At 50.4% G+C, this 25,678-nt stretch overlaps 1 protein-coding gene across 2 annotated transcripts in view; it reads right to left on the bottom strand.

The window, feature by feature from the left end:
• The window catches only part of KIF17 (kinesin family member 17), a 71,463-nt gene that overhangs the window by 6,242 nt on the left and 39,543 nt on the right, over positions 1-25,678 (bottom strand). For both annotated transcript variants that reach the window (XM_063942073.1, XM_063942074.1), the window contains 4 exons: positions 24,418-24,649; positions 20,618-20,876; positions 20,246-20,310; positions 12,785-12,902 (listed from right to left, as the gene is read on the bottom strand). In XM_063942073.1, coding sequence (XP_063798143.1) covers positions 12,785-12,902; positions 20,246-20,310; positions 20,618-20,876; positions 24,418-24,649 — 674 coding nt within the window. The remainder of the gene's footprint in view (positions 1-12,784; positions 12,903-20,245; positions 20,311-20,617; positions 20,877-24,417; positions 24,650-25,678) is intronic.

The following is a 25,678-nucleotide window of genomic DNA, read 5'->3' as shown; positions in this document are numbered from 1 at the left end:
ACAGACTTACTGCATCGAGGGACTAAGGGGAGAGAAGCGAACCTACCTGCTTGCAGCTAGTTTGGGCTTCTAGGCTACTGGACACCATTAGCTCCAGAGGGATCGAACACAGGCCCAGCCTCGGTCGTCCGGTCCCGGAGCCGCGCCGCCGTCCCCCTTACAGAGCCAGAAGCAAGAAGACGTTCCTGGAAATCGGCGGCAGAAGACTTCGGTCTTCATCAAGGTAGCGCACAGCACTGCAGCTATGCGCCATTGCTCCCATGCACACCACACACTCCGGTCACTGATGGGTGCAGGGCGCTGGGGGGGGGGGCGCCCTGGGCTGCAATAAGAGTACCTTGCTGGCAAATACCACATAATATAGTCATAAAGACTATATATGTGTAAAATACCCCTGCCAAATATACATTAAAAAATCGGGAGAAGTCCGACGGAAAAGGGGCGGGGCTATCTCCCTCAGCACACTGGCGCCATTTTCCCTCACAGCTCCGCTGGAAGGACGCTCCCAAGGCTCTCCCCTGCAGTTTCCAGACTACATAGGGTAAAAAAGAGAGGGGGGGCACTAAATTTAGGCGCATATAATATATATATATATAGCTGCTATAGGGAAAAATCACTTGTGTAGTGTGTATCCCTGCATTATATAGCGCTCTGGTGTGTGCTGGCATACTCTCTCTCTGTCTCCCCAAAGGACTTTGTGGGGTCCTGTCCTCGTTCAGAGCATTCCCTGTGTGTGTGCGGTGTGTCGGTACGGCTGTGTCGACATGTTTGATGAGGAGGCTTATGTGGAGGCGGAGCAGGGGCCGATAAATGTGATGTCACCCCCTGCGGGGTCGACACCTGAATGGATGGACATGTGGAAGGAATTACGTGACAGTGTCAACTCCTTACATAAAAGGTTTGACGACATAGCAGATGTGGGACAGCCGTATTCTCAGCTCGTGCCTGCCCAGGCGTCTCAAAAGCCATCAGGGGCTCTAAAACGCCCGCTACCTCAGATGGCAGACACAGATGTCGACACGGATACTGACTCCAGTGTCGACGATGATGAGACTAGTGTACATTCCAATAGAGCCACCCGTTACATGATTACGGCAATGAAGAATGTGTTGCACATTTCTGATATTACCCCAGGTACCACAAAAAAGGGTATTATGTTTGGGGAGAAAAAACTACCAGTGGTTTTTCCCCCTTCTGATGAATTAAATGAAGTATGTGAAGAAGCGTGGGCTTCCCCCGGTAAGAAACTGGTATTTTCTAAAAAGTTACTAATGGCGTACCCTTTCCCGCCAGAGGATAGGTCACGTTGGGAGACATCCCCTAGGGTGGATAAAGCGCTCACACGCCTGTCAAAGAAGGTGGCACTACCGTCTCCGGACACGGCCGCCCTAAAGGAACCTGCTGATAGGAAGCAGGAGGCTATCCTGAAGTCTGTATTTACACACTCAGGAATTATACTGAGACCGGCTATTGCTTCAGCATGGATGTGCAGTGCTGCAGCTGCGTGGTCAGATTCCCTGTCGGAAAACATTGATACCCTAGACAGAGACACTATATTGCTAACCGTAGAGCATATTAAAGACGCTGTCTTATACATGAGAGATGCACAGAGGGATATTTGCCGGCTGGCATCTAAAATAAACGCAATGTCCATTTCTGCCAGGAGAGGATTGTGGACTCGGCAGTGGACAGGAGATGCAGATTCTAAAAGGCACATGGAAGTTTTGCCTTACAAGGGTGAGGAGTTGTTTGGGGATGGTCTCTCGGACCTCGTTTCCACAGCAACAGCTGGGAAGTCAGCATTTTTACCCGATGTTCCCTCACAGCCAAAGAAAGCACCGTATTATCAGGTACAGTCCTTTCGGCCCCAGAAAGGCAAGCGGGTTAGAGGCGCGTCCTTTCTGCCCAGAGGCAGAGGTAGAGGGAAAAAGCTGCAACATACAGCCAGTTCCCAGGAACAAAAGTCCTCCCCCGCTTCCTCTAAGTCCACCGCATGACGCTGGGGCTCCACAGGCGGAGCCAGGTACGGTGGGGGCCCGTCTCAAGAACTTCAGCAACCAGTGGGCTCGTTCACGGGTGGATCCCTGGATTCTACAGGTAGTATCTCAGGGGTACAAGCTGGAATTCGAGACGTCTCCCCCTCGGCGGTTCCTCAAATCTGCCTTGCCGACAGCTCCCTCGGACAGGGAGGCAGTGCTGGAGGCGATTCACAAGCTGTATTCTCAGCAGGTGATAATCAAGGTGCCCCTCCTTCAACAAGGACGGGGTTACTATTCCACAATGTTTGTGGTACCGAAACCGGACGGTTCGGTGAGACCCATTTTAAATTTAAAATCTTTGAACACTTATATAAGAAGGTTCAAGTTCAAGATGGAATCGCTCAGAGCGGTGATTGCAAGCCTGGACGAGGGGGATTACATGGTGTCACTGGACATCAAGGATGCTTACCTGCATGTCCCCATTTACCCTCCTCACCAGGAGTACCTCAGATTTGTGGTACAGGACTGTCATTACCAATTCCAGACGTTGCCGTTTGGTCTGTCCACGGCACCGAGGGTATTTACCAAGGTAATGGCCGAAATTATGATACTCCTTCGGAAAAAGGGAGTTTTAATTATCCCGTACTTGGACGATCTCCTTATAAAGGCGAGGTCCAGGGAACAGTTGTTGATCGGAGTAGCACTAGCTCGGGAAGTGCTACAACAGCACGGCTGGATCCTGAATATATTCCAAAGTCGCAGCTGGTTCCTACAACGCGTCTACTGTTCCTGGGGATGGTTCTGGACACAGAACAGAAAAAAGTGTTTCTCCCGGAGGAGAAGGCCAAGGAGTTATCGTCTCTAGTCAGAGACCTCCTAAAACCTAAACAGGTGTCGGTGCACCACTGCACGCGAGTCCTGGGAAAGATGGTGGCTTCTTACGAAGCAATTCCATTCGGAAGGTTCCATGCAAGGATCTTTCAGTGGGATCTGTTGGACAAGTGGTCCGGGTCGCATCTTCAGATGCATCGGCTGATAACCCTGTCTCCAAGGGCCAGGGTGTCGCTACTGTGGTGGCTGCAGAGTGCTCATCTTCTAGAGGGCCGCAGATTCGGCATACAGGACTGGATCCTGGTGAGCACGGATGCCAGCCTTCGAGGTTGGGGGGCAGTCACACAGGGAAGAAACTTCCAAGGACTATGGACAAGTCAGGAGACTTCCCTACACATAAATATTCTGGAACTAAGGGCCATTTACAATGCCCTAAGTCAGGCAAGACACCTGCTTCAACACCAGCCGGTGCTGATACAGTCAGACAACATCACGGCGGTCGCCCATGTAAATCATCAGGGCGGCACAAGAAGCAGGATGGCGATGGCAGAAGCCACAAGGATTCTCCGATGGGCGGAAAATCATGTGTTAGCACTGTCAGCAGTGTTCATTCCGGGAGTGGACAACTGGGAAGCAGACTTCCTCAGCAGGCACGACCTCCACCCGGAAGAGTGGGGACTTCATCCAGAAGTCTTCCAAATGATTGTACACCGTTGGGAAAGGCCACAGGTGGACATGATGGCGTCCCGCCTCAACAAAAAGCTAAAAAGATATTGCGCTAGGTCAAGGGACCCTCAGGCGATAGCTGTGGACGCTCTAGTGACACCGTGGGTGTACCAGTCGGTTTATGTGTTCCCTCCTCTGCCTCTCATGCCGAAGGTACTGAGATTAATAAGAAGGAGAGGAGTAAGAACTATACTTGTGGTTCCGGATTGGCCAAGAAGAGCTTGGTACCCAGAACTTCAAGAAATGATCTCAGAGGACCCATGGCCTCTGCCGCTCAGACAGGACCTGCTGCAGCAGGGACCCTGTCTGTTCCAAGACTTACCGCGACTGCGTTTGACGGCATGGCGGTTGAACGCCGGATCCTGAAGGAAAAGGGCATTCTGGAGGAAGTCATCCCTACGCTGATTAAAGCTAGGAAGGAGGTGACCGCAAACCATTATCACCGCATATGGCGAAAATATGTTGCGTGGTGTGAGGCCAGAAGGGCCCCAACGGAGGAATTTCAGCTGGGTCGATTTTTGCACTTCCTACAGTCAGAGGTGACTATGGGCCTCAAATTAGGTTCCATTAAGGTCCAGATTTCGGCTCTGTCGATTTTCTTCCAAAAAGAACTGGCTTCACTGCCTGAAGTTCAGACGTTTGTTAAAGGAGTGCTGCATATTCAGCCCCCTTTTGTGCCTCCAGTGGCACCTTGGGATCTCAACGTGGTGTTGGATTTCCTTAAGTCACATTGGTTTGAGCCACTTAAAACCGTGGAACTAAAATATCTCACGTGGAAAGTGGCCATGCTGTTGGCCTTGGCTTCGGCCAGGCGTGTGTCAGAATTGGCGGCTTTGTCATGTAAAAGCCCTTATCTGATTTTCCATATGGATAGGGCAGAATTGAGGACTCGTCCCCAATTTCTTCCTAAGGTGATATCTGCTTTTCATTTGAACCAACCTATTGTGGTGCCTGCGGCTACTCAGGACTTGGAGGATTCCAAGTTGCTGGACGTAGTCAGGGCCCTGAAAATCTATGTTTCCAGGACGGCTGGAGTCAGGAAAACGGACTCACCTTTTATCCTGTATGCACCCAACAAGCTGGGTGCTCCTGCTTCAAAGCAGACTATTGCTCGCTGGATCTGTAGTACGATTCAACTTGCACATTCTGCGGCTGGACTGCCGCATCCTAAATCTGTAAAAGCCCATTCCACAAGGAAAGTGGGCTCTTCTTGGGCGGCTGCCCGAGGGGTCTCGGCTTTACAACTTTGCCGAGCTGCTACTTGGTCGGGTTCAAACACGTTTGCCAAGTTCTACAAGTTTGATACCCTGGCTGAGGAGGACCTTGCTTTTGCTCATTCGGTGCTGCAGAGTCATCCGCACTCTCCCGCCCGTTTGGGAGCTTTGGTATAATCCCCATGGTCCTTACGGAGTTCCCAGCATCCACTAGGACGTCAGAGAAAATAAGAATTTACTCACCGGTAATTCTATTTCTCGTAGTCCGTAGTGGATGCTGGGCGCCCATCCCAAGTGCGGATTGTCTGCAATACTTGTATATAGTTATTGCCTAACTAAAGGGTTATTGTTGAGCCATCTGTTGAGAGGCTCAGTTATTTTTCATACTGTTAACTGGGTATAGTATTACGAGTTATACGGTGTGATTGGTGTGGCTGGTATGAGTCTTACCCGGGATTCCAAAATCCTTTCCTTATTGTGTCAGCTCTTCCGGGCACAGTATCCTAACTGAGGTCTGGAGGAGGGGCATAGAGGGAGAAGCCAGTGCACACCAGGTAGTCCTAAATCTTTCTTAGTTGTGCCCAGTCTCCTGCGGAGCCGCTATTCCCCATGGTCCTTACGGAGTTCCCAGCATCCACTACGGACTACGAGAAATAGAATTACCGGTGAGTAAATTCTTATTATCTGCCGTCTGCTGCTAGACATCCTTACCCTGGGCCCTCTCTGCAGTTTTTTCGTGTGACCAGATTTAGAGGCAGAGCCAGAGGTGCCTCAAATGCTGCCAGAGGAAATTAAGGCGAGTCCCGTAAACCAGCGACTGCTGGATCTCTGGGCCAGGCCTCTGAATCTTCCTCCACTACGCCCTCCGTGTGACGGTTGGCCCCAGCAGCAAGGTGACATTCAGGTAGGTGCTCGCCTTCAAAACTTCGCTCACGTGTGGGCGAAGTCCTGCCAGGTTCCTTGGGTGAGGGACCTCATATCCCAAGGGACCCGGTTGGAATTTCAAGCACTGCCTCCTCTCTGATACTCAAGTCAGGCTTACCAGCTTCACTTGTAAAAAGGGTTACCTTGCATGACGCAAATCACAAACTGCTTCTAACGGGGGTTATTGTTCCAATATCTCCTCCGCTGCACAAAAAGGGATTTTATTCAAGTCTATTTCTTGTTCCGGACAGCTCGGTATGGCCAATCTTGAACCTCAAATCTCTGAACCCGTATCTCACGTATCACGTGTGTTCAATTTCAAGATGGAATCTCTAAGGGCAGTTATCTCCAGTCTGGAGAAGGGGGAGTTCCTGGTATCCCTGGATATCAAGGATGCAGATCTACATCCCAATATGGCCTCCTCATCAGGCTTACCTCTGGTTCGCTATATTGGACCCCAACTACCAGTTTCAGGTCTTACCCTTTGGTCTCTCTACAGCTTCAAAGGTGTTCATGATGGTCATGGCGGCGATCATGCTGCAATTGCGCATGTTGGGAGTCACTATTGTTCCCTACTTGGACGATCTCCTGATAAAGGCGGTGTACGGGAAGCATCTGCCACACAGCATCGACTTAGCTACTCGCCTTCTTACGGAACATTGGGGGTCATTCCGAGTTGTTCGCTCTGTAAAAATCTTCGCATCGCAGCGATTTTCCGCTTAATGCGCAATGTCCGCACTGCGACTGCGCCAAGTAAATTTGCTATGCACTTAGGAATTTTACTCACGGCATTTTCATCGTTCTGGCGATCGTAATGTGATTGACAAGAAATGGGTGTTACTGGGCGGAAACAGGCCATTTTATGGGCGTGTGGGAAAAAACACAACCGTTTCCGGAAAAAACGCAGGAGTGGCTGGAGAAACGGGGGAGTGTCTGGGCGAACGCTGGGTGTGTTTGTGACGTCAAACCAGGAACGACAAGCAGTGAAATGATCGCAGATGCCGAGTAAGTCTGAAGCTACTCAGAAACTGCTACGAGGTGTGTAATCGCAATATTGCGAATACATCGTTCGCAATTTTAAGATGCTAAGATTCACTCCCAGTAGGCGGCGGCTTAGCATGAGCAAATCTGCTAAAATTCACTTGCGAGCGAACAACTCGGAATGACCCCCATAGGTGGATCCTAAAGTTCCAGTAGTCTCACCTGAACCCGTCACAGAGGATTTAGTTCCTAGGGAAGCTACTGGACACGGTGGCTCAGAAGATATTCCTCCCCATGGACAAGGCCTTGACAATCCATGCTATGGTCCGCTCGATACACAGACCTCGCAAGGTCTCCATTCATCTTTGCATCCGTCTACTGGGCAAGATGGTGGCCTCCTACAAGGCGATCCAATACCCGTCCATTTCAGCTGGATCTCCTGGACAAGTGGTCAGGATCTCACCTCCGAATGTACTGGTGTTTCACCCTGTCGCCGAAGGCACGGATCTCCCTATTATGGTGGCTCCAGATCTCTCACCTGGTGGAGGGTCGGAGCTTCAGTACCCAATCTTGGGTCCTGCTGACAACAGCTGTCAGCCTCCGGGGTTGGTGTGAGGGTAGAAGATATTCTCCTGTGGAATTTCAACTTGGCCGTTGTCTGCTCTTCCTGCAAGCAGGAGTGGATAAGGGTCTAGGCTAAGGTTAGGTTCCACCAAAGTTCAGATTTCAGCTCTCTCCATCTTCTTCCAGAAACGGCTAGCTGTACTTCGGCAGTACACACATTCCTGAAGGGTGTTCTTCGCATTCAACCACCCTTTGTCCCTCCCACGACTCCGTGGGATCTCACTGTGGTCCAGACCTTTCTCCAGTCAGACTGGTTTGACCCCTTGCAGAGGGTGGACTTGAAATATCTTACTTGGAAGACTGTCATGTTACTGGCTTTAGCCTCTGCAGGATATGTGTCAGACTTGGGGGCCTTATCCTGTAAGAGCCCGTATCTGATATTTCACGAGGATAGGGCGGAGCTCAGGACTCGCCCGCAGTTTTTGCCAAAAGTAGTATCGGCTTTTCATATAAATCAACAGATTGTGGTTCTGGTATTGTATGACACATCGGTTGCTCCAAAGTCCTTGACGTTGTGAGGGCTTTGAGGTTTTCCGTCAAGAGGACAGCTTGTCGCAGGAAGTCTGACTCGCTTTTGTCCTTTATGACGCTACCAAGATTGGATGTCCGGCTTCTTAGCTGTCCATTACTCGTTGGTTCAGGTTGACCATTCAACAAGCCTATTCTTCGACAGCATTGCTGCTGCGAGTTCTATCCAGGCCCACTCCACAAGGTCGGTGGGTTCTTCCTTGTCGACTGCCCGGGGCATCTCGGCCTTACAGTAGTGCCAGGCAGCTACTTGGTCTGAGTTGAAAACGTTTGTGAGGTTCTACAGGTTCGACACCTTGGCCAGAGATGACCTTCCGTTTGGTCAGGCGGTTTTGCAGGGGTCTCAGCACTCTCCCACCCGTTCTGGGAGCTTTGGGACTTCCCCATGGTACTAATGTCATCCCAGTATCCACTAGGATGTTAGAGAAAATAGGAATTGAATACCTACCGGTAATTCCTTTTCTCGTAGTCCATAGTGGATACTGGGCGCCCGTGTTCCTGCTTACCTGGTTGTAAGTGTTCTGGTTTGGGTCTGCTGGTGCTGGCCCTGTTCCTGATGATTAGCGTTCTGTTAGCACTGCAGTATTATTATTGTGGTGTGTTGGTTCGTTGCCTCACCGCTTCAGTGTTATTCCTTCTCTCAAGGTATGTCCGTCTCCTCAGGCATAGTTTTCCTAGACAGAGTCTGGTGGAGGGGCATAGAGGGGAGGAGCCAGCACACACTAATGATTTCTTAAAGTGCCTGGCTCCAGTGGTCCTGATCTATACCCCATGGTACTAAATGACATCCCCAGTATCCACTACGGACTACGAGAAAAGGAATTACCGGTAGGTATTAAATTCCTATTATATATTTCAAGGCTAGAATTGTGACATGAAATTATTACAGTTCTGAGGTCTCACTCTCATGACACATTAATGAGGCTTGTAATAAATTAGTGGTGTGTAATGAGGCACTGCAGAAACACTACCTCCAGTCTGCCATCGCATTAGCCTTTAGTGAACCTGAAATTGTGAGGCCACCTGATGCACTGTGCGGTGGCGTGGATGCACTGTGCGGTGGCGTGGATGCACTGTGTGGTGGTGTGGATGCACTGTGCGGAAGCAGTGTGCGGTGGCGTGGATGCACTGTGCGGTGGCGTGGATGCACTACGGTGGCGTGGATGCGCTGCGCGGTGACGTGGATGCATGTGGAAGCAGTGTGCGGTGGCGTGGATGCACTGTGCGGTGGCGTGGATGCACTGTGCGGTGGCGTGGATGCACTGTGCGGTGGCGTGGATGCACTGTGCGGTGGCGTGGATGCACTGTGTGGTAGCATGAATGTGCGTGGGTGCGGTGGCATGGATGCGTGTGGATGCACTGTGTGGTGGTGTGGATGCACTGTGCGGAAGCAGTGTGCGATGGCGTGGATGCGTGTGGAAGCAGTTTGCTGTGGCGTGGATGGGTGTGGAACCACTATGCAGTGGCGTGGATGCATGTGGAACCACTATGCGGTGGCGTGGATGTGCGTGGAACCACTATGTGGTGGCGTGTATGCGTTCGGACGCAGTTTGCGGTTGCGTGGATGCATGTGAGACCACTATGCGGTGGCGTGGATGCGCGTGGGACCACTATGCGGTGGCGTGGATGCGTGTGGGACCACTATGCGGTGGCGTGGATGCGTGTGGGACCACTATGCGGTGGTGTGGATGCGCGTGGGACCACTATGCGGTGGCGTGGATGCGTGTGGGACCACTATGCGGTGGCGTGGATGCGCGTGGGACCACTATGCGGTGGCGTGGATGCGTGTGGGACCACTATGCGGTGGTGTGGATGCGCGTGGGACCACTATGCGGTGGTGTGGATGCGTGTGGGACCACTATGCGGTGGCGTGGATGCGTGTGGGACCACTATGCGGTGGCGTGGATGCGTGTGGGACCACTATGCGGTGGCGTGGATGCGTGTGGGACCACTATGCGGTGGCGTGGATGCGTGTGGGACCACTATGCGGTGGCGTGGATGCGTGTGGGACCACTATGCGGTGGCGTGGATGCGTGTGGGACCACTATGCGGTGGCGTGGATGCGTGTGAGACCACTATGCGGTGGCGTGGATGCGTGTGGGACCACTATGCGGTGGCGTGGATGCGTGTGGGACCACTATGCGGTGGCGTGGATGCGTGTGGGACCACTATGCGGTGGTGTGGATGCGTGTGGGACCACTATGCGGTTGCGTGGATGCGTGTGGGACCACTATGCGGTGGCGTGGATGCGCGTGGGACCACTATGCGGTGGCGTGGATGCGCGTGGGACCACTATGCGGTGGTGTGGATGCGTGTGGGACCACTATGCGGTTGCGTGGATGCGTGTGGGACCACTATGCGGTGGCGTGGATGCGTGTGGGACCACTATGCGGTGGCGTGGATGCGTGTGGGACCACTATGCGGTGGCGTGGATGCGTGTGGGACCACTATGCGGTGGCGTGGATGCGTGTGGGACCACTATGTGGTGGCGTGGATGCGTGTGGGACCACTATGCGGTGGTGTGGATGCGTGTGGGACCACTATGCGGTGGTGTGGATGCGTGTGGGACCACTATGCGGTGGTGTGGATGCGTGTGGGACCACTATGCGGTGGCGTGGATGCGTGTGGGACCACTATGCGGTGGTGTGGATGGGCGTGGGACCACTATGCGGTGGCGTGGATGCGTGTGGGACCACTATGCGGTGGTGTGGATGCGTGTGGGACCACTATGCGGTGGCGTGGATGGGCGTGGGACCACTATGCGGTGGCGTGGATGCGTGTGGGACCACTATGCGGTGGCGTGGATGCGTGTGGGACCACTATGCGGTGGCGTGGATGCGTGTGGGACCACTATGCGGTGGTGTGGATGCGTGTGGGACCACTATGCGGTGGCGTGGATGCTGATACACAAAACAAAAATTGCTGTATTTGGCGTCCCTATAAAGGTAAGATGTGACAGGATACATTGTGTGCTATAACTTTATAATAACACTGTCTGTGTAGAAACGACAAGAGACAGAAAAGGACTTAGCTCACATTTCCTACTCTGAACACATTATACTGCTACGATTATAAGTATTTGTGTGTTACGTTGTGGCTGCACACTACGGTTTCTGTATCAGTTATATACAAAATATATAATATAATATATATATACATGTAATCAACAGCTTCTTAGTGTGGAGTATAGGAAGAGTGAATTCTATAGGATCTCTGACTCGTGGGTGGGAATCTTATAACACCAGCTTCTACCTGCGGCTTCGCCCGCGTGTATTCAGGATGTAGTTGGTGATGTTACAGTACAGCCTCCCTGTATACAACACTTGTAGTTTCGGCTCTATTGCTTTGAATGCAGATATAAAGGTCTCTGCTTGTACCGACCAGAGAACCGGCTACAGAACGCTGACCATGTGATAAGCGGCCAGTTCTCAGCTCCACCCCTACTTTACATAGAGTCTGACCCTGCGACTAGCCGCAGTTATGTAACCCATACACTTGTGAGATATCGGGTGCAATCCTTCGATTTCGACCGCATCTGTGAGATAAATCCAAGGACTGTATGCATCTTCACCTTTACCGCATCCTGGTCTGATTTGGAAGTAAAGTAAAAAAATAAAAAGCAAGTAACTATGCACCTGGGCAAAACCATGCTGCACTGCAGGGGGGCAGATGTAACATGTGCAGAGAGACCTGGGAAACACCATGCTGCACTGCAGGTGGGGCAGATGCAACATGTGCAGAGAGACCTGGGTAACACCATGCTGCACTGCAGGTGGGGCAGATGTAACATGTGCAGAGTTACTAGATGTGGGTGGGGCGTGTTCAAACAGAAATCTAAATTGCAGTGTAACAATAAAGCTGTCAAACGTGTGGGCTACATGCAGAAGCTGACGGTATTTACCCTGCACAGAAATAACATAAATGTATTTTCTCCTCTTGCATTGCAACAAGGTTTGTTCCATACACAGTTACTGGCTTTACTTCCAAATCAGAATCCGGGCGCTGTCAGTGTAGTGGCCCCTGTGACGCTTCTGTGAAGAGACTTTCAATCTCATCTCAATTCGACTTTTTCAAGACGAATTGAGATGAGGGACGCAGAGGAGGAGAGGGGGGCGAGCCGCGGGGAGACCAGCGGGGACAGGCGGCGGGCATACAGGGGAGATCAGCGCTACAGTAGCACTGCAGGAGGATGTCACTCAGCCGCCCGACCTCACGGCAGCTTCAACCCGGCCCCAGCAAGCGTGTCCTCACGTGCTGGAGCCGGGTGGAAGCTGCCATGAGCGGCACGGCTGTGTGACATCCTGCTGCAGCGCTACTGTAGCGCTGATCTCCCCTGTATGCCCGCCGGCTACCCCCCCCCCCCCGTCTCCCTGCGGCTCTACCCCCTCTCCTCCTCTGGGTACGCATCTCAGTCCGACATCTTTTGATGTCGGACTGAGATGGTCGTTTTCGACACAAGCACGTGGATCGGAAGCTATTCCGCCGATCCACGTGCTTTTCGACAAGTCGAATTTATCGACTTGTCGAAAAATTTAGGGATATATTGAATAGGTCGAATCAGGATTCGACCTTAAAAAGTCGAAAAACTGCCGACTTCAATTGAATATACCCCTTATAATATTAGCTAGATGAATTACTGATGTCAGCAAAAATGCTGAAATGGAAGCGGCCACCTAATGTGGAAAGCTAACATCTGTCCATGTCACACTGACACCAGTAAGAGTGGCGTACAAGCTTCTACCACATCAGTCTAGTATATATCTAATAATCGTCTATATTAGGGACACATAATGTGTGGCAATCCTGCAGCTGTGGAACTACACATCTCAGCATGCTCTGCCACAGTTTTGCTGTTTGTGTATGCGAAAACTGTAGCAGGGAGTGCTGGGATGTGTAGTTCCACAGCAACTTGCGTGCCACACGTTGCTTAACCCTGTTCTGGATTATACAGACACGGTAGGGACAGGACGCACTCACCGAGGCTCTTCATCGGATCCGCACTGAGAATTTGGCTGGCTCGTTTGGACTTGAAGTAATTGCTTGCGAGGTTTTCACTGTCGCTTTTGGTGAGCATTACCCTGTATCGGTCTTCTCCCTGACAGCAGCAGAGGAATACGTCAGTGTACACATTGCCCCATGGCAGAGGCAGCAACACAGTCTCACTAGCCTTGTATGAACTGCAGGACTTGGCATTGTAGCATCACAGTCATAGAGGCACTAAACATAGGGTACTGACCTGACATTAGCAGTAAATGCCGTTGTATATAGAGGTCTGACATGACAGCAGAAAATTACATTTTATATAGGGGACACAGATCTCTACAGCCCACCACACATCAACTACAGCCCACCAGACATCACCTACAACCCACCGTACATACCACTACAGATCACATGCAGCCCACCACACATCAGAATAAAAACACATTGACCAAGCGCTTAATCAGATTCCTCTGAGGAAGCCACTGACACCGTAAGGAGGCGGGGAAACGCGCTAAGTGCTCAGTACACCGGACACCCACCACCCGGTTAACACAGTACCTGTTCAAATAGTTTTCAGCATCAGGATATGCCGCTATTTGTGCCCCAGAGATGGCTGCAATGAAAGGATAAGCACCAGCAGCCGGGGAGGATCATATACAGCGAAAGAGCAAGGAGAGCGGTGGGATCATTGCCCAGCTTTGTATTGTCTAACCAGACTTTTTAATCAATCAGCTTCTTTGCGGACTGCAATATTGGATCTTTAACTCCATACTGATCACTAAAGTTGAATATTAATGACATGTTTAGGGATCAGTAACACTATATATGTGGAGATTGAAAAGTGTTTTTAATCATCCGGTATTTAACACTGACGGTGTCACTTCTACCGTTTACACTGTATGGATACGGATTTCAGCCCACTTGAGTTATATTAAGATTTTAAACCTACCGGTAAATCTTTTTCTCCTAGTCCGTAGAGGATGCTGGGGACTCCGTAAGGACCATGGGGTATAGACGGGCTCCGCAGGAGACATGGGCACTCTAAAGACTTTAGAATGGGTGTGCACTGGCTCCTCCCTCTATGCCCCTCCTCCAGACCTCAGTTAGAGAAACTGTGCCCAGAGGAGACGGACAGTACGAGGAAAGGATTTTTGTAAATCTAAGGGCAAGATTCATACCAGCCCACACCATCCACACCGTATAACATGGAATATACACAACCAGTTAAGAGTATGAACAAAACAGTATCAGCCAAAGACTGATCTTAACTGTAACATAACCCTTATGTAAGCAATAACTATATACAAGTCTAGCAGAAATACGTCCGCACTGGGACGGGCGCCCAGCATCCTCTACAGACTAGGAGAAAAAGATTTACCGGTAGGTTTAAAATCTTATTTTCTCTTACGTCCTAGAGGATGCTGGGGACTCTGTAAGGACCATGGGGATTATACCAAAGCTCCAGACCGGGCGGGAGAGTGCGGATGACTCTGCAGCACCAATTGAGCAAATATGAGGTCCTTATCAGCCAGGGTATCAAACTTGTAGAATCTTGCAAAGGTGTTTGAACCCGACCAAGTAGCTGCTCGGCAAAGCTGTAAAGCCGAGACACCTCGGGCAGCCGTCCAAGAAGAGCCCACCTTCCTAGTGGAATGGGCCTTTACCGAATTTGGTAACGGCAAATCGTGTTACAGATCCAGCGAGCAATAGTCTGCTTAGAAGCAGGAGCGCCAACCTTGTTGGCTGCATACAGCACAAACAGTGCCTCTGTTTTTCTAACTCGAGCCGTCCTGGCTACGTAAATTTTTAAGGCCCTGACTACATCAAGGGACTTGGAATCCTCCAAGTCACCCGTAGCCACAGGGACTACAATAGGTTGGTTCATATGAAACGATGAAACCACCTTAGGCAAAAATTGAGGACGAGTTCTCAATTCTGCTCTATCCACATGGAAAATCAGATAGGGGCTCTTGCGAGACAAGGCCGCCAATTCGGACACCCGCCTCGCAGATGCCAAGGCCAACAACATGACCACCTTCCAAGTGAGAAATTTTAACTCAACCGTTTGAAGAGGTTAAAACCAGTGAGATTTTAGGAACCGCAACACCACGTTAAGATCCCATGGTGCCACTGGGGGCACAAAAGGAGGCTGGATGTGCAGTACTCCCTATACAAACGTCTAGACTTCTGGGAGAGAAGCCAATTCCTTCTGAAAGAAAATAGACAGGGCCGAAATCTGTACCTTAATGGAGCCTAACTTTAGGCCCATATCCACTCCTGTCTGTAGAAAGTGGAGAAAACGGCCCAGATGGAAATCTTCCGTAGGAGCATTCTTGGCTTCACACCAAGATACATACTTCCTTCAGATACGGTGATAATGTTTCGCCGTCACCTCCTTCCTAGCCTTTATCAGAGTAGGGATGACTTCCTCCGGAATACCTTTCCCAGCTAGGATTCGGTGTTCAACCGCCATGCCGTCAAACGTAACCGCGGTAAGTCTTGGAACACGCAGGGCCCCTGCTGCAACAGGTCCTCCCTGAGAGGAAGTGGCCACGGATCTTCTGTGAGCATCTCCTGAAGATCTGAATACCAGGCCCTTCGAGGCCAATCTGGAACAATGAGTATTGTCTGCACTCTTTTTCGTCTTATGATTCTCAATATTTTTGAGATGAGAGGAAGAGGAGGGAACACATAGACCGACTGAAACACCCATGGTGTCACCAGGGCGTCTACCGCTACTGCCTGAGGGTCCCTTGACCTGGCACAATACCTCCGAAGCGTCTTGTTGAGGCGTGACGCCATCATGTCTATTTGAGGAAGTCCCCAATGACTGGTTATCTCTGCAAAAACTTCTTGATGAAGTCCCCACTCTCCTGGATGGAGATCGTGTCTGCTGAGGAAGTCTGCTTCCCAGTTGTCCACTCCCGGAATGAAGACTGCTGACAGAGCGCTTACGTGATTTTCCGCCCAGCGAAGAATCCTGGTGGCTTCCGCCATTGCCACTCTGCTCCTTGTCCCGCCTTGGCGGTTTACATGAGCCACGGCTGTGACGTTGTCTGATTGAATCAGAACCGGTAAGTCGCGAAAAAGATTCTCCGTTTGTCGTAGGCCGTTGTATATGGCCCTCAATTCCAGAACGTTGATGTGTAGACAAGCCTCCTGGCTTGACCATAGTCCCTGAAAATTTCTTCCTTGTGTGACTGCTCCCCATCCCCGGAGGCTCGCGTCCGTGGTCACCAAACCCAGTCTTGAATACCGAACCTGCGACCCTCTAGAAGATGAGCACTCTGCAGCCACCACAGGAGAGACACCCTGGCCCTGGGGGACAGGCTTATTTTCTGATGTATTTGTAGATGGGACCCGCACCACTTGTCCAGAAGGTCCCACTGAAATGTCCTTGCATGGAACCTGCCGAAGGGGATGGCCTTGTAGGCCGCCACCATTTTTCCCAGAACCCGAGTGCATTGATGAACTGACACTCTTTTTGGTTTTAGCAGGTCTCTGACCATGTTCTGGAGTTCCTGGGCTTTTTCCATTGGGAGAAAAACCCTCTTCTGTTCCGTGTCCAGAATCATGCCTAGGAATGATAGTCGAGTCGTTGGAATCAATTGTGACTTTGGTAGATTTAGAATCCAACCGTGCTGCTGCAGCACTCTCAGGGAGAGCGACACGCTTTTCAGCAATTGATCTCTCGATCTCGCTTTTATCAGGAGATCGTCCAAGTACGGGATAATTGTCACTCCCTGCCTGCGCAGGAGCACCATCATTTCCGCCATTACCTTGGTGAAAATCCTCGGGGCCGTGGAAAGCCCAAACGGCAACGTCTGAAACTGGTAATGACAGTCCTGTAAAGCGAATCTCAGGTATGCCTGATGAGGAGGATATATGGGGACATGAAGGTATGCATCCTTTATGTCTAGTGACACCATAAAATTCCCCCCTTCCAGGATGGAGATCACTGCCCGAAGCGATTCCATCTTGAATTTGAACCTTTTCAAGTACAGGTTTAGGGATTTTAGATTCAGAATGGGTCTGAGCGAGCCATCCAGCTTTGGGACCACAGACAGGGTTAAATAGTACCCTTTCCCCTCTTAGACTAGGGGAACCTTGATAATCACTTGCTGTTGACACAGCTTTTGAATTGCAGCCAAAACTATTTCCCTCTCTGGGGGAGAAGCTGGCAAAGCCGACTTGACAAATCGGCGAGGAGGCACCTCTTCGAATTACAGTTTGTAGCCTTGGGATACAATTTACATCACCCAAGGATCCACGTCTGACAGAACCCAGACCTGGCTGAAGAGTCGGAGACGTGCCCCCACCGGCGCGGACTCCTTCAGTGGAGCCCCAGCGTCATGCGGTGGATTTAGTAGAAGCCGGGGAGGACTTCTGCTCCTGGGAACTAGCCGAAGCAGGTGTTCTTTTCCCTCTACCCTTACCTCTGGCGAGGAAGGAAGAGCCCCGACCTCTTCTGGACTTATGCGACCGAAAGGACTGCATCTGATATTGTGGAGTTTTCTTTTGCTGTGGGGGAACATAAGGCAAAAAAGTAGATTTACCCGCGGTAGCTGTGGAAACCAGGTCCGCGAGACCTTCCCCAAATAAAACCTCACCCTTGTAAGGTAAAACTTCCATATGCCTCTTTGAGTCGGCATCACCCGTCCATTGGCGGGTCCACAGGGCTCGCCTAGCAGAAATCGCCATGGCATTAGCTCTCGAACCTAGCAGCCCAATGTCTCACTGAGCGTCTCTCATATATAAGACTGCGTCTTTAATATGACCTAAGGTCAATAAAATGGTATCCCTATCTAGGGTATCAATATCAGCTGACAAGGTATCTGTCCAAGCTGCTACTGCGCTACAAACCCAAGCCGATGCTATTGCCGGTCTGAGTAAAGCACCCATATGTGTATAAATTGATTTTAATGTAGTCTCCTGTCTGCGATCAGCAGGATCCTTGAGGGCTGCCGTGTCTGGAGACGGTAGCGTCACCTTCTTGGACAAGCGCGTTAAAGCCTTGTCCACCCTGGGCGAGGATTCCCACCGTATCCTGTCCTGTGCAGGGAAAGGATACGCCATGAGAATCCTCTTAGGAATCTGCAGTTTTTTGTCTGGAGTTTCCCAAGCTTTTTCAAATAACTCGTTCAGCTCATGAGATGGGGGAAAGGTTACCTCAGGTTTCTTTTCCTTAAACATGTGCACCCTCGTGTCAGGGACCGAGGGGTCATCTGTGATATGTAAAACATCTTTTATTGCAATAATCATATAATGAATACTTTTGGCCACCCTTGGGTGTAACCTCGCATCATCGTAGTCGACACTGGAGTCAGAATCCGTGTCGGTACCAGTGTCTGTTACTTGGGACAGGGGACGTTTCTGAGACCCTGAAGGGCCCTGTGACACAGTCAAAGCCATGGATTGACTCCCTGCTTTTTCCCTGGACTCTGCTTTGTCCAATCTTTTATGTAATAAATTCACATTTGCATTTAAAACATTCCACATGTCCAACCAATCAGGTGTCGGCGTTGCCGGCGGAGACACCACAATCATCTGCTCCACCTCCTCCTTAGATGAGCCTTCCGCTTCAGACATGCCGACACACACGTACCGACACCCCCACACACTCAGGGATATATCTATATGGAGACAGTCCCCCAATAAGGCCCTTTGGAGAGACAGAGAGAGAGTATGCCAGCACACACCCAGCGCCACCGGACACTGGAATAAAATCCCAGTTAGTACAGCGCTTTTATATAAATATGTATAAATACACTCACTGTGCCAATGAAATGTGCCCCCCCCCCCCCCCTCTTTTTATGCCCTCTGTAACCGTGTTCAGCAGGGGAGAGTCTGGGGAGCCAGCTTCTCTGCAGTGTGCTGTGGAGAAAATGGTGCGGGTTAGTGCTGGAGGATCAAGCCCCGCCCCCTCACCGGCGGGCTTCGGTCCCGCTCAAATTATTTATACTGGCGGGGGTTTATTAATATACTGCCTCCGCAGTATCTACTTTATATGCCAGTTTCCCTAGAGGTTTTTATTGCTGACCAGGGCGCCCCCCCTGCGCCCTGCACCCTTACAGTGCCCGCTGTGTGTGAATGTGTGGGAGCAATGGCGCGCAGCGTTACCTCAGTGAAGATCTGAAGTCTTCTGCCGCCTTTGAAGTCTTCTTTCTTCTTATACTCACCCGACTTCTATCTTCCGGCTCTGTGAGGAGGACGGCGGCGCGGCTCCGGGATGAACGGCGAGGGTGAGACCTGCGTTCCGACTCCCTCTGGAGCTAATGGTGTCCAGTAGCCTAAGAAGCAGAGCCTATCACTTAAGTAGGTCTGCTCCTCTCCCCTCAGTCCCACGATGCAGGGAGTCTGTTGCCAGCAGTGCTCCCTGAAAATAAAAAACCTAACAAAATTCTTTTTACAGAGAAACTCAGGAGAGCTCCCTGTAATGCACCCAGTCTCCTCTGGGCACAGGATCTAACTGAGGTCTGGAGGAGGGGCATAGAGGGAGGAGCCAGTGCACACCCATCTAAAGTTCTTTATAGTGCCCATGTCTCCTGCGGAGCCCGTCTATACGCCATGGTCCTTACGGAGTCCCCAGCATCCTCTAGGACGTAAGAGAAAACATGCTGGATGGATGGTGATAACATTGTGAGATTGAATGAAACGGTTGCTGATTGTGGGATAACGACCACACCTGCTACTAGATGAGCCATTCCACCACACACTGCTGCACCCCACCACACACTGCTGCACTGCCGGGGGGGCACATACATTTTGCTTCTACATGTAGCCTGCACACACTAGGCAGCTTTATTCATACAGTACTACTTAGATTTCAACTTGGACATGACCCTCTCACACCTAGGGCCTAATTCGGACGATTATCGAATGACTGATATGCACCGTAATGAGCAGGCGCGATGCCAAACAGCGACAGGGTGGTGCAAAAATTTCCATCACAAGGTGATTGACAGGAAGCGGACGTTTGTGGGTGGTAACTGCCCGTTTATCTGGGAGTGTCAGGGAAAACGCAGGCACTCCCAAGGGAGGGTGTGTGACGTCAGCTCCGGCCCCGATCAGCCTGTATGTATCACAGTGTAGGAGTAAGTCCTGAGCTACGCGTAGACTGGAAAAATCATTCCGTGGTGAGTGAGTTGTGAACGGACATGTCCGATGTCGGGCGAAGTTTTCGCACGGTGTACACATGCATTCGCACACTTGCACGGGGGCGGGTTTTCACTTTCCATGGGCGGCGGCTATCTGATCGCAGACCGCTGCAAAAACGTACAGCAGGTCTGAATGGGGCCCTTAATGTCTCTCTGTTACATCTGCCCCACCTGCAGCGCAGTTACTGGCTTTCTTTTTGCGCTGCTCACAACTCAGAATCAGGCCCTATACCTCACATACAGCCCATAACACACTACACGGACAGGTAACACAGAACCCACCATGCGGGACACATACCAGCTGGTGCTCTCCGTTTTCTGCTGATGGCGCCTTCTTTGCATTCGCTGATGGAAGACCTGGAGCTACAACGATGGGAAGACAGACAATTATGTACTGGAGACAAAGCACAATCTAATCTGAAGCAGCCAATCAGCATCAGGGAGGACTGCAGACGTGGTTAGTGCATGAGAACCTCCCCACCGGATGTCCCCTTTTATATGTGCCCTACACTGCAATAGGGTGTAGTTATAATGGTGTCTTATGCAGTATCCCAGTGACTGCGGGAGGCCAAGGGCAATCACTCTGCAGAATAGGACCATTCCCGACATGCTATCAGAAGATAAATACTATAAACCCCAGACACTGGAGACATCAGCAGTATGTGACCACCTGTGGGAAGACTGGTCCTCTGCATGACAAGCTCTGGGATCTTCCAGCTGCCGCTGTCCTCATCCCATAACGCATCTTTCCGGATTCTGTCCAGGTTGCTGTAATTACAGTCTCTACGGATGAGAGGCTGAACCTGATCAAGAATCTGCTGGAAGAGGAGGAGATCTCTTTCCTGCCGGCGGATGGTGACCAGGTAGTCATCTCTATCCCGTTCAAATTCCGAATGGAGATCTTCAATTTCAACCTCTGCGGCTTTCAGCTGTGACACAGAAAGTATATGTCAGATGAAATGAATATAAAACATGCAAAATATAGATGGAATACAGAACACAGGGAAACAGATGAAACTGGTGCAATGCCCAGACCAACCAATCACATTCTAATGCAGCTCTGAACATACAACCAAACATCTCGCCATTTATAACATGCTAAGCTACAGAATACAGTGCCAAGTATACAAACTGAGCAGTGTCTAGTGCAGAGTACACAACCCTGAGCCATAGCATGTGCACAGTACACAGCGCTGAGCCATATCATGTGTACAGTACACAACGCTGAGCCATAGCATGTGTACAGTACACAACGCTGAGCCATATCATGTGTACAGTACACAGCGCTGAGCCATATCATGTGTACAGTACACAACTCTGAGCCATAGCATGTGCATAGTACACAAGGCTGAGCCATATCATGTGCACAGTACACAACTCTGAGCCATATCATATGTACAGTACACAACTCTGAGCCATATGTGCACAGTACACAACGCTGAGCCATATCATGTGCACAGTACACAGCGCTGAGCCATATCATGTGTACAGTACACAACTCTGAGCCATATATGCACAGTACACAACGCTGAGCCATATCATGTGTACAGTACACAACTCTGAGCCATATCATGTGTACAGTACACAACTCTGAGCCATATGTGCACAGTACACAACGCTGAGCCATAGCATGTGCACAGTACACAGCGCTGAGCCATAGCATGTGCACAGTACACAACTCTGAGCCATATGTGCACAGTACACAACGCTGAGCCATAGCATGTGCACAGTACACAACTCTGAGCCATATGTGCACAGTACACAACGCTGAGCCATAGCATGTGCACAGTACACAGCGCTGAGCCATATCATGTGTACAGTACACAACTCTGAGCCATAGCATGTGCACAGTACACAACTCTGAGCCGTATCATGTGCACAGTACACAAGGCTGAGCCTTATGTGCACAGTACACAACGCTGAGCCATATCATGTGCACAGTACACAGGGCTGAGCCATATCATATGTACAGTACACAACTCTGAGCCATATGTGCACAGTACACAACGCTGAGCCATATCATGTGCACAGTACACAACGCTGAGCCATAGCATGTGCACAGTACACAGCGCTGAGCCATATGTGCACAGTACACAACGCTGAGCCATAGCATGTGCACAGTACACAGCGCTGAGCCATATCATGTACACAGTACACAACGCTGAGCCATATCATGTGCACAGTACACAACTCTGAGCCATATCATGTGCACAGTACACAACTCTGAGCCATATCATGTACACAGTACACAGCGCTGAGCCATATCATGTGCACAGTACACAACTCTGAGCCATATCATGTGCACAGTACACAACTCTGAGCCATATCATGTGCACAGTACACAACGCTGAGTCATATAATGTGCACAGTACACAACTCTGAGCCGTATCATGTGCACAGTACACAACTCTGAGCCGTATCATGTGCACAGTACACAACGCTGAGCCATATCATGTGCACAGTACACAACGCTGAGCCGTATCATGTGCACAGTACACAACGCTGAGTCATATAATGTGCACAGTACACAACGCTGAGCCGTATCATGTGCACAGTACACAACGCTGAGCCGTATCATGTGCACAGTACACAACGCTGAGCCGTATCATGTGCACAGTACACAACGCTGAGCCGTATCATGTGCACAGTACACAACGCTGAGCCGTATCATGTGCACAGTACACAACGCTGAGCCGTATCATGTGCACAGTACACAACGCTGAGCCATATCATGTGCACAGTACACAACGCTGAGTCATATAATGTGCACAGTACACAACGCTGAGTCATATAATGTGCACAGTACACAACGCTGAGCCGTATCATGTGCACAGTACACAACGCTGAGCCGTATCATGTGCACAGTACACAACGCTGAGCCGTATCATGTGCACAGTACACAACGCTGAGCCATATCATGTGCATAGTACACAACGCTGAGTCATATAATGTGCACAGTACACAACGCTGAGCCATATCATGTGCACAGTACACATGGCTGAGCCATATCATGGGCACAGTACACAACGCTGAGCCATATCATGTGCACAGTACACAACGCTGAGCCATATGTGCACAGTACACAACGCTGAGCCATATCATGTGCACAGTACACAATGCTGAGCCATATCATGTGCACAGTACACAACGCTGAGCCATATCATGTGCACAGTACACAACGCTGAGCCATATCATGTGCACAGTACACAACGCTGAGTCATATAATGGGCACAGTACACAACGCTGAGCCGTATCATGTGCACAGTACACAACGCTGAGCCATATCATGTGCACAGTACACAACGCTGAGTCATATAATGTGCACAGTACACAACGCTGAGCCATAGCAGGTGCACAGTACACAGCGCTGAGCCATATCATGTGCACAGTACACAACGCTGAGTCATATAATGTGCACAGTACACAACGCTGAGCCATATCATGTGCACAGTACACAACGCTGAGCCGTATCATGTGCACAGTACACAACGCTGAGTCATATAATGTGCACAGTACACAACGCTGAGCCATATCATGTGCACAGTACACAACGCTGAGCCATATCATGTGCACAGTACACAACGCTGAGCCATATCATGTGCACAGTACACAACGCTGAGCCATATCATGTGCACAGTACACAACGCTGAGCCATAGCATGTGCACAGTACACAGCGCTGAGCCATAGCATGTGCACAGTACACAGCGCTGAGCCATATCATGTGCACAATACACAACGCTGAGCCGTATCATGTGCACAGTACACAACGCTGAGCCGTATCATGTGCACAGTACACAATGCTGAGCCGTATCATGTGCACAGTACACAACGCTGAGCCATATGGTGCACAGTACACAACGCTGAGCCGTATCATGTGCACAGTACACAACGCTGAGTCATATAATGTGCACAGTACACAACGCTGAGCCGTATCATGTGCACAGTACACAACGCTGAGCCGTATCATGTGCACAGTACACAATGCTGAGCCGTATCATGTGCACAGTACACAACGCTGAGTCATATAATGTGCACAGTACACAACGCTGAGCCGTATCATGTGCACAGTACACAACGCTGAGCCATATCATGTGTACAGTACATAACGCTGAGCCGTATCATGTGCACAGTACACAACGCTGAGCCGTATCATGTGCACAGTACACAACGCTGAGCCGTATCATGTGCACAGTACACAACGCTGAGCCGTATCATGTGCACAGTACACAATGCTGAGCCGTATCATGTGCACAGTACACAACGCTGAGCCGTATCATGTGCACAGTACACAACGCTGAGCCATATGGTGCACAGTACACAAGGCTGAGGCATAAAGTTGCACAGTCCCTTGGTGAGCAGTTATGTATGTCAGCCAGTAGGTGGCAGTATGACACTGACTGCAGATGGTCTGACTATGAGCCGGGAGATGCAGCGTTCATGTGTGTGTGACATAACGGAGCGTAAATGACCTTTTTCTGCATCTTTTCCAGGTGCTTGCTCTTGGCCTGCAGCTCCTCCTGAATGGAGTCGTAGACGTTGAGCAGGATCCGGTCACCGCTCTCCTCGTCTATGTTTGTCAGTGCAGCTATCAGGTCTTTCTTCCTCTCGTCCGCGTATCTCTTCCTGCGCTTCTGCTTCTCCTTCAGCTCCTTGTTTTTGGCCTGTTCACCCCCAACAACCTGCTGCTCCAGGATCTGCAGCCTGAAACAACGGTGGTCTTATTAGGATGGGACAGGCAACTTGATAAACCTTGGGGGCCGCACTGGGCGAGCCTCTAGCTGTGAGGAGGGCCACATATTACTCTTAGGGGGTAATTCAGAGTTGATCGCAGCAGCAAGTTTGTTAGCAGTTGGGCAAAACCATGAGCACTGCAGGTGGGGCAGATGTAAAATGTGTAGAGCGAGTTAGATTTTGGGTGGTTTATATTGTTTCTGTGCAGGGTAAATACTGGCTGCTTTATTTATACACTGCAATTTAGATTTCAGTTTGAACACACCCCACCCAAATCTAACTCTCTCTGCACATGTTATATCTGCCCCTCCTGCGGTGCACATGGTTTTGCCCAACTGCTAACAAATTTGCTGCTGCGATCATCTCTGAGTTAGGCCCTTAATCTCAATAGTAAATGAAGTCCAAACAATGAATAACGAGATTTATGGTAAGAATTTACCGTTGTTAAATCTCTTTCTGCGAGGTGGAGCCCAGTGTACCTCGCAGAAAGATTTAACAACGGTAAATTCTTACCATAAATCTCGTTTTCTGCTGCGGGGTACACTGGGCACCACAAGGAAATAACATCGTCCTAAAGCAGTTCCTTATGGGAGGGGACGCACTGTAGCGGGCACAAGAACCCAGCGTCCAAAGGAAGCATCCTGGGAAGCGGCAGTATCAAAGGCATAGAACCTAATAAACGTGTTCCCCGAGGACCACGTAGCTGCCTTGCACAATTGTTCAAGGGTCGCACCACGGTGGGCCGCCCAAGAAGGTCCAACCAACCGAGTAGAATGGGCTTTGATGGTAGCAGGAACCGGACGACCAGCCTGTACATAAGCATGTGCAATCACCATTCTAATCCATCTGGCCAATGTCTGCTTAGATGCAAGCCAGCCACGTTTGTGAAAACCAAACAACACAAAAAGAGAATCGGATTTCCTAATGGAGGAAGTTCTCTTCACATAGATGCGGAGCGCCCGCACCACATCCAAAGACCGCTCTTTGGAAGACAACTCA

Source organism: Pseudophryne corroboree, chromosome 10, assembly GCF_028390025.1.
Source record: "Pseudophryne corroboree isolate aPseCor3 chromosome 10, aPseCor3.hap2, whole genome shotgun sequence".
Classification (NCBI taxonomy): Eukaryota; Metazoa; Chordata; class Amphibia; order Anura; family Myobatrachidae; genus Pseudophryne; species Pseudophryne corroboree.
The sequence above is the reverse complement of the archived record's forward strand: the minus strand, read 5'-3'. Positions and strand labels throughout refer to the sequence as shown.